This window comes from Bactrocera dorsalis, chromosome 4 (genome assembly GCF_023373825.1).
Source record: "Bactrocera dorsalis isolate Fly_Bdor chromosome 4, ASM2337382v1, whole genome shotgun sequence".
NCBI classification, from domain to species: domain Eukaryota; kingdom Metazoa; phylum Arthropoda; class Insecta; order Diptera; family Tephritidae; genus Bactrocera; species Bactrocera dorsalis.
In genome coordinates this window covers 70,831,108-70,841,011 of record NC_064306.1, presented here as the reverse complement: position 1 = coordinate 70,841,011, position 9,904 = coordinate 70,831,108, and the positions used below count along the sequence as shown (strand labels likewise).

Sequence of the window (9,904 nt, the reverse complement as noted above, 5' to 3'; positions counted from 1 at the left end):
TATGGACCAAAAAATGTAAAACGAAACAAGTATCGCAAACTCGCAAAACTAATGAAAATACAAAATAAAATTAGAATGAATAATTCTCAGCTCAAGAAAGGTTGTTCATAAATATATGGACATGAAAGTCTTATTACATTAAGATTGAATTATGTGTAGAACATTATATTTTTGACACAAATACATTAATACATAAAAATACACATGTAAGCAATAAATTAAATAAAAAGTATATACAGTCCACTAAATATTACTATACAAAACATTCATACAGGGTGGCTGATGACAGCCGCTACCAAAAAAAATTAAATAACTTTTTTTCTATTTAATGAATCTGGTTATTTTTTTTTATTTTGCAGATTGACTTTTACATTTAACAAAAATGGATAACTGGGACACTGAAACAAGAATTTGGATTGTCCGCCGCTATCACGCGCTGGAGTCCGTAGTTTCGGTTCAAAGAGAGTATAGGCGCACGTTTGTACTCCAAATATTAATGCACACAAGCAACAGATAAGAAAGTATCAAGCGTATGTATGTACGTATGTGTATAAGTGCGTTAGATGCACTAATCTAAATAGCTGTAAAATATCACTGCGTAGGTATCTGAAGAATGCAATAAAAATAAAATACATATTTACACATGTGTATGTACACTAAGCATAAGTTATAGACAGTTATACGTACACATGTATTTGGTCATATGTATATTACAGATACATCGTTTACAACCTAAGTGCAGCTAAGACAACATAAATATTTATGTATAGTTATAAGTACTAGTAATCAGTAAAAATAAGAACAATAAGAATGTAAATACAAATGGTCCCAAAACCATTAATATTTCCATTCCTTTGTTAGAAGTAGAATAGGTACGCATAAGATTTGAAAAACAACTGACCTGCGCGTCGGTACTAGCATAAGTATAAATAGATGTAGTTTGAAAAAGAATAAATAAAATAAAATTGACCACTGAGCGAATAGCACGCGTTATTTCATTTATTTAATTCATACACACATATACATATGCATCTAGTTAAGAGATTAGAAGAAATGTATTGACGAAACAAATTTAACCCATATTATCCCAGCGCTCCATTTAAGGTGCACTTCTTTTTTGTTTCAGATTACGCAAATTTTATTCTGTGTTGGTAGAGGCTATAATTTATTTGGGTTCTTGACGTATGTCATTATCACCTAAAACTTGTTGAAAGTGATTATTGTTTTCGGTTATCTCTCAGGAATTATTTAAACTCTGTGAATTTCAGCCATCATGAATTCCAGGAGAGGGTAAGTAAAAACTTTTTTTATACTTATAATTAATTTTACCGTTTTCGTTTTTTTTTTTAAGTTTTAACTAGTCTATTAGTTAACATCATGAATTTGACGAAAATTTGCTTTTATGTGTTCATTTTACTAAGTTTTGTGTACCGCCCCATTTGAGGTGCGCTGGGAATAGGAGGCACCGTGGTTTTTGCTACGGGCCCTTGTACTCCCAGCTTCAGTAAACTATATTTAGAACTATTTTACCGTATTTTTATATGTTTTGTTATTTACAGGTTGAACGTTCACGAAATTATATCGGCATTAGAAGATGATCATAATATACTGTCTGCAGATATATTTATCACACCACCTGAAAACAATGACTTCAGCGATGAAGACAGCGGAAGCGAAGAAGCGGGAGAAATAGGTAATCTTACGCGTCGGCAACTACTAGCAGAAGCTGAGGTGCGATGCCAGCTACCATCAGCAGATGGGGTCCTGGAAACCGTAGATGGAATTCCATTTATAAATCAGGATGAACAGGAACAACAGCCGTCCGCGTCTCAGTCAAATGAACCACCTGCAAAAAAATCTAAGACTATTGTCACGAGGAAGTGGAGACAAAAAGATATAGCTGCAAACCCTGAAAGGGAGTCGATGCAACCTGATTTCGTTTTAGATAAGGATAATCCATTAGATTTTTTTGAGATGTTTTTTGACGAAGAAGTTTTCGAGCTCCTGCGGTCTAGCACGGAACAAAATGCAATTGCAAAAGGACATGTCAATTTTCGAGTCACTGTTGAAGAAATTAAAAACTTTATCGGTATTTTGCTTTTGTCAGGCTACAATAGCGCTTCACGCTATAGATTATACTGGGATCAAAGTATTGACACTCATCATCCAGGAGTTGCATCATGCATGACTCGTAATCGTTTTGAAGAGCTTTTACGTTTTTTTCATGCATGCGATAACAACCGCCTACCTTCTGACGATAAGTTTGCAAAAGTAAGGCCACTGTGGAATCTTATGAATGAGAGATGGCTAAAGTTTTATCCCGGAGACAAACATTTGTCTATCGATGAGTCTATGGTACCTTATTTTGGAAAACATGGCGCAAAACAACATATTCACGGTAAACCAATACGTTTTGGCTATAAGATTTGGTCACTGTGTACACGATTGGGTTATCTTATTTATGGAGAACCTTACCAAGGAGCTAAAACTGGTAACACCAATCCAAATCTAGGCGTTGGAGGCTCTGTAGTGACAAATTTGATTTCGAAACTGCCAAGTGATAACCACTACAGTTTCTATATTGATAATTTTTTCACTTCTTTACGTTTACTAGACGAAGTAAGTCAGATGGGTCATGTTATCACTGGTACATTACGTGCTAATAGAACAGAAGGTGCCCCGCTAAAAGACATCAAGGAGATGAAAAAGACATCACGGGTTCGCACCACCAAATTACGGATTTATCATCCAACATGACTTTAGTGCGCTACAACGACAACAACATCGTAACTATTGCCTCAACGGAAAGCGGTGTTCATCCGATTGGTAAGGTGAAGAGATGGTGCGGCAATAAAAGAGTAGACGTAGATCAACCGCATTGCTATCTATTATATAACAAATATATGGGCGGAGTCGATCGACTCGACCAAAATGTTGGAAAATATAGAATTTCAATAAGACTGAAGAGATGGTATTGGCAAATGATAATGTTCCCCATAAATGCCTGTGCTAATAATGCTTTTCAGTTATACCGAGTTTCACCAGCAGGCCAAGCTAAAGACGCTCATGATTTCTTGTCTTTTACAAGATACATTGTGCAGACTTATTTGATACTTGGCAAACCTTCTACATCCATAGCAAAACGCATTGGAGGCAAGACACCGTTAACTACGAAAAGTAAGCTGCCAGATTCGGTAAGGCTGGATGGGAAGGAACACTATATCATTAGAAACGAAACTCAAATTCGATGCCGCGAATGTCACAAGAATACGAAATTCAAATGCAGTAAATGTGGAGTTGGCCTCCATCAACATTGTTCTCAAGCTTTTCATACCATAAAGTAATTTTTTTTCTCTCATATCAACTTTGATTTTTAGCTTACGTTTATAATTGATCTTATATATTGTGATTTATCATAATTTTTGTGTACTTATTCTTTATTTACTAATAAAAACCATTCAAAATAATAACCGACTTCGCATACAAAACCCGAAGGCATATTTTCCCAGCGCCCCATTTAAGGTGCGGTCCTGAATTTCAGCCAGTATAGAAAATATTTTTGATAAAAGCTTATTTTCATGTTATTTAGAGCCTACTCACTAGATAGACATAGAAAAAAAAACATTTTTCTATGTAATATCACACCTTGGGATAATATGGGTTAAATAAAGATTTTCAGAGTCCAACATGAACTCTCACAGTACGGATTAAAAATAAGTGTTTTTCTGTACATTTTGGACCTTCGATCCTCGTTTTGAATAAGAATCGAGCAAGTGCAAGTACTAAAAACCTCTTAAAAGAAAAAGAGCATTACTTAGCCAAATAAAAATAAATGTAAGCCGGAATAGCAAAGGCTATATACATATATAAAAATAACTTTTCGTAAAAGTTAAAAGAAAGTTTAAAAGCGTCCTTGTGGCTATAACAACAAGAACAGTGCAAAAAAAAATATATATATATCTACAAAAACTAACTATAAAGAAGCAAATATGAAGAATTTGCGAACGCGACAGAAGGAGTTGGACGATCTAGCTGCGTTGGAGGAGTAGAAAATTCTGAGCGGAAAGATAAGAAAAGCTTCATGTCTGGAATATATGGATCATATTCAGACTGTTATGAAAGAGTTTACTGCAAATCATAACAAAATAATGGCTAAGAAGAGTCAAACGTGAACTCTCACAGTACGGATTAAAAAGAAGTGTTTTTTTGTATACGAGGTAAGGAATAAGTGACGCATCGCTACAATAACTTTTACTTAACAGTTAGTTGTAAGCAAATCCTATATCTATTAATTAAACGGGAAATAATCCCACTAATATTAAGTATGAAAAATTGTTTCACTGTGAGTATTGCAAAACCAATAATCATGACACTCAGAAGTGCCCTTATTTAAGAAAAAAGAAAACAAAATAAATTCTTATGCATCTATTAAATATATATGTGGGAATATAGATTGGTGGCAACTCCGCCAACGAAGATGGGTAGGTGGGAAAGACAATGAGAAAGAAAGCTAGAGTCAGTCGTTAAACTGGTGTCATCGGCGGAAGGTGTTTCTTCGGTATTACTGATCTAATATTTTCGTTATTTTGTGAAGTAAAATGTAATCCGCACATTACTTTAATATAATAATTTTAAATATCTTTGCGAGCTGCAATTTTAAACAAACAGTAATTAAACTGTAAAAACTGTAATTAAAAACTATAATTAACAAACTGTAATTTGAATAAAAGTTAAACAATAAAGCGTATTTCTAAAAACTGTGTAGTGTCGTCATTTAAATTGGAAGCGTGTTGTGGTGGCAAATCCCACATATATAAATAAAAAAGAAAACGAGATAAATTATATTATTACAACGGACTTCTGAGTGGTAATTTTAATGAATAAATTCCTTTTGGTTGAAATACTCTGCGTTGGCCGTTGAAAAGTTAAGACTATACTTCTCAGGATCATTCATTCCTTTCATTTCTTCAAAAAAAATTAAAGACCTTTAGAAATATGCATATTTATTTGCATTATTTCGTTGTCGTTTCCATATTCGTAGCAATAGAATTTCTATGGCATAAGTAAAGTAATGGCCTTCGATTGTCACCCCTTCCCGCTGTAGCTGCTTCGCCTACAAACATGCGTAAATATGTATGTATGTAAGTTAATACCACCAGTTCATATTACATGAACATATTCTTTATCTGTCATAACTATGTAACATGACACTTACGACCCATATGGTCCGTAGTTAAACATTATACATATGTACTTTGCTAATACCTTCCGCCTTAGGTGGTCCCAAAATATAATTCATAGATTGTAAGATGAATCTTTCCACTTGTAACATCCTATCTCAAGTGGATTGTAGTTATACTTCCTAGAATGTAAGATTAATATTTGTATCTAGACTTAAGCATAATATTGTATATAAGAAAATGTAATAAAGAAAACGAGGCAGTTGCCCGTGGTTGCCCACGAAACTCAAACCAAACTATTAATTGGCGATCCTGCCAGGAGTATCGTAAAACTCCTGTTGGACCAAAATGTAACAATAATATTCGGCGGTAACCATTTAAGGGGACAAAAAATCCCCGTGTTACCGTTTGAAAAACAATCAAGTATCCTCAATTGAGGAGAAAAGTAAAAACAAAAAAATTTTGAAAAAACGCTAAGTCCAAAAAGAGACTGAGAGAATTTCGAGTGTGTGTTTGTGCCAACTGCCAATCGAACGCGCCACGTATTACGGGCGAACAGCAAACAAACGTACGCAACAGCAGTAGCAGTAAAAGCAGCAACAGAAATAGCAGTAACAAACTTTAAAGGCAGCAACCTGATTAACAACAACAACAACATATTCAACAGCAGCATCAAATTCAACAACAACAAAATAGTTGTAAGTAGCTCTTATATTAATTAATTGCATTAAGTACAAAATGTTTAGTTATGTTGTTTTAGTATTATAAAAATAATAATCATGACACTCACAACTGTCTGTGTTTAAAAATAAAAATAAAAAAATTGTATATCAAATATATACAAATTATATCAAATTAAATATTAAAAATTTTAAATGAAGGCTCGACCAGCCAAATAATAAAATATTTTTAAAACCGCGATTCACTACCGCAATATACATATATATACCGGTTTATAATATAAACTCAGTTCTGCGATTCTGAACTCCAGACCCTCCAGAATAAAAGGGTATCTTTTCCCAGAAAAGATCAAAACAAATATTTAAATACAGACAGGCAACAACATTCAAATATTCTTAATAGGAAGTTATTAGAATAGATTTATACAAAAGAAATTTAACTATATTTTTGTGAGTATTACTATATATCCTGTTTCATGAAACTCACAAATATATAAAAAAAACGAAAAATAAAGTTAAAGGAAAGAAAAATGTAATTCTTTGGGAGCAGAGACTCCTGAAGCGCCTGCCGAAGATTTTACCGGCAATATTTTATTAAAAAAGTAAAAACAAATTTTTTTTGGGACAAAAAGGTCCTAAAACGCCAGCTGAAGATTTATACCAGCAGAGTAAACAGAATAATTATGAAAAAATATTGTGGAACGAAAATGTTCTACAACGCCAGCCGAAGTTCATACCGGCAAAATAAAAGAAAAAAATAATGGTAAAAAATATGAAAAATGTGTTGCAAAATGCACAAGAGAAAATGCTAGAGCATCATAATAAGAAAAGGCTTCAAAAAAGTTATCAAAAAGGAGATATTATATATGAAAAAATTTATGGGGAAAGAAACAAATTAAACCCCAAATACAAAAAACAAGTAGTATTAGAAGATTTAGGAAATACAATTAAAATACAAAACAGAAACATAATAATTCATAAAGATAATATCAAATCTTAAATTAATATGCAAGAAAAAGAAATTTTTGTCTAAATATTGTCACATTTAAAAAGACTTCAATCAAAAAATAATTACAAGTCAAAGATAATATAAAATGTATCTAAGAGTCAAATTTAAATAAATTGTACATATAAATTAAGATGTTAAAATGGTTCTGTTTAAATTGATAAAATATTCTATAGCCTCACGTACTATATCTCTTTGAATCGGGACGCTTCAATTTAGAGGTGGGGGAGTTAATACCACCAGTTCATATTACATGAACATATTCTTTATCTGTCATAACTATGTAACATGACACTTACGACCCATATGGTCCGTAGTTAAACATTATACATATGTACTTTGCTAATACCTTCCGCCTTAGGTGGTCCCAAAATATAATTCATAGATTGTAAGATGAATCTTTCCACTTGTAACATCCTATCTCAAGTGGATTGTAGTTATACTTCCTAGAATGTAAGATTAATATTTGTATCTAGACTTAAGCATAATATTGTATATAAGAAAATGTAATAAAGAAAACGAGGCAGTTGCCCGCGGTGACTCGAAAACAAAACTAACTATTAATTTGTATACGTATGATCGTGAATACATATCGACGCAGATTTTTGCGAGAAGCACCAGAAAGTTGTGCAATTTATGATTTTTAGGTTTTGCCATCGTCGCGAAAAGACGACTTGTTGGCAAAGGCATGCTCGGGGAGATGTTACGGCCACTGTTTTTATGAATGAAGCTAGATCGCTTGTGGAATTTGCGCCTGCGTTCATGAATGAAATCGTTTTTGTTGTAAAATGTACTACACTTGTTCTTCGCCAATTTGGCTGCCATATTGACTTGTGAAGATCAATTTTTTGTTGGTGACATATTCATATGTGTACGCATATGTATGTTAGTATGCTTGTGCATTATTTGTTTGGCAATGTATGCAAATTATGTACATATAAGTATATATGAATGTTTCGCATTTTGCTTCTGAATATCACTAAGAAGTATAACTTCTTCCGCGCGTAGGGACTCCATGCACCTTTTTTATATGTGACCTGGTCTACGAAAAGAGAGCTAACGTGCGAAAACTAGTTTTCTACGAAACAGCTGTCAACTCGTTTCGTCAGTTTCTCGTTATCTCATTAATTGTTCTTCTTTCCAGAGGCTTCAAGGACGTTCAGTAAGTGTTGTTTTTGGTCGGAATATTATTATAGTTCATAGTGTAAGTTGCTAGTGTGAAACATTTAAAAAAGTAACACTGAAGAAGTGACGTTTATTCTAATACCGCGCAGCTGCTGTTGTCTTCTTTTCATTCGTCTCTCTTTCCGGAGGTTCTGTTATCACATTTGTGTAAGTGTTTCTGTTGATTATCGTCTTCGCATTTCGCATGAAATGAAACATGAGTGTTGATGAGGAGTTCAGTGCCGTATACGGACAATATTTCCATGAAAAGGATGATGAAAACAATGAAGAGAGCGATTATGATGAAGACGAAGTATGTATATGTATATCTCAGGCAGAAGATGATACCGAACAAACTTTTGATAAGATTGACCTGTCTGTTGTTGAAGTAAAGGAGGAGGAGCTGGTAACAAAATTTCTGTCAAAAGATTGTTGTAATAATAAATGTCATACACTGATACCACGGGAAATGATCGAGAGTACGCGGAACAATTGTTTAGAGATGTCGAAAAATGAACTTGACTTAGTGATACTAAGTCACATCGAAGCTGGAATTATGAGTAACGAAAAGCTAGAAAGTGTATACGCAAAGCTTGCTGGGCGGAAGACAGGGCAGGATACAGAAGTTATGAGGCATAAAATTACATTTACCTTCTACAGAGTACCTGTTGGTCGTTCGTTTTTCCTTTTTGTACATGCGTGTGGGAAGAAGCGTTACGAACATTTAGTACGCCATTTTGCCGCACAGGGTGTAACAGTGCGGCAACACGGACTGGCAAATAAACCGAGTACACATCCAAAGTCATTTAAACCGACTGACATCGAAAAAGCTGTTAAATTCATCGAGTCTCTAGCCGATTTAATGGCTCTTCCACTGCCCGGACGACTCCCAAAAATTAAGGATTTTCGGATAATGAAACTGTCATCCAGCGAGACGAAGTCCTCAATTTATCGAAAATACATTTCTTCACTTAGTGATGACGAATTGAAGATGAGTAATCGCAGTTTTCGGCGGATATGGTCTAAATACATACCCTACGTTACAGTTATGCAACCAGCGGATGATCTCTGCGATGTCTGCCGTGGTAAGTAGCTCATTATTTGCTCATTTTATAGTTGTATCAAACGTTGAGATTAAATTCAGTATTTTTTCTTTTAATAGGAAACGCAATATCGATTGCGCAAGCCAAAGGTGTTACTGACATTGAACGCGAACAGAAGCTTAACCAATTTCTTGATCACCTCCACAGAGCCCGAAATCAACGAGAATATTATCAAAGTTGGTGTAGAAATACTGACCCTACAGCAGTCGTTCTGTCATTTGATTTTGCCCAAACCGTGCACTACCCTGTCAGTCCACAACAACCTGGTACAGCATACTTCAAAGCAACCAAGAGGTGCGGAGACTTCGGAATTACAGACGAAAAACAAAAAGTTCAGGTTAGAATTTCAAACTGAATCATAGGAACTCAAATTGCTCGCCTTTACAGGATCTTACTTATAATTTTTTTTTTTTACAGTACAATTACAAGCTAGATGAAAAAGATGACGTTGTTAAAGGACCGAACTGTGTTGTGAACATCCTGCATTATCACCTGGAAACCTACTATAAAGACATTGAAACACTCGTTCTTTTCTGTGACAATTGTGTTGGGCAGAATAAGAATAACACTGTGCTATCATACCTGCAATGGCGTTTGGCTCGGGGTCTTAACAAAACTATTTTATTAAATTTTCTACTTACAGGGCACACTAAGTTCGCGCCTGATCGTTACTTCGGTATTTTCAAAAGTAAGTATGCTGTCAGTAACATCGACCATATGCAGATTTACTGCAGTGTGTCGAGGCATCATCACCTGGGGGTTATAATAAAG

The 9,904-nt window shown here is 34.4% G+C and overlaps 1 protein-coding gene and 1 pseudogene across 1 annotated transcript; both read left to right on the top strand.

The window, feature by feature from the left end:
- Positions 1–1,079: 1,079 nt before the first annotated feature.
- Positions 1,080–3,375, top strand: LOC125778494 (piggyBac transposable element-derived protein 3-like; annotated as a pseudogene).
- Positions 3,376–8,955: 5,580 nt separating this feature from the next.
- On the top strand, positions 8,956–9,679 carry LOC125778496 (uncharacterized). Its single transcript, XM_049456667.1, has 3 exons — positions 8,956–9,115; positions 9,193–9,470; positions 9,551–9,679. The coding sequence occupies exons 1-3, from the start codon at positions 9,092–9,094 to the stop codon at positions 9,564–9,566; spliced, it is 318 nt and encodes a 105-aa protein (XP_049312624.1). The 5' UTR covers positions 8,956–9,091; the 3' UTR covers positions 9,567–9,679.
- Positions 9,680–9,904: the final 225 nt, after the last annotated feature.

Bases quoted from the DNA above. Each gene is read 5' to 3' on its own strand.
- LOC125778496 (XM_049456667.1), top strand. From the start codon at position 9,092: ATGATCTCTGCGATGTCTGCCGTG. The intron at 9,116-9,192 runs GTAAGTAGCTCA...TTCTTTTAATAG, and splicing joins TCTCTGCGATGTCTGCCGTG to GAAACGCAATATCGATTGCG.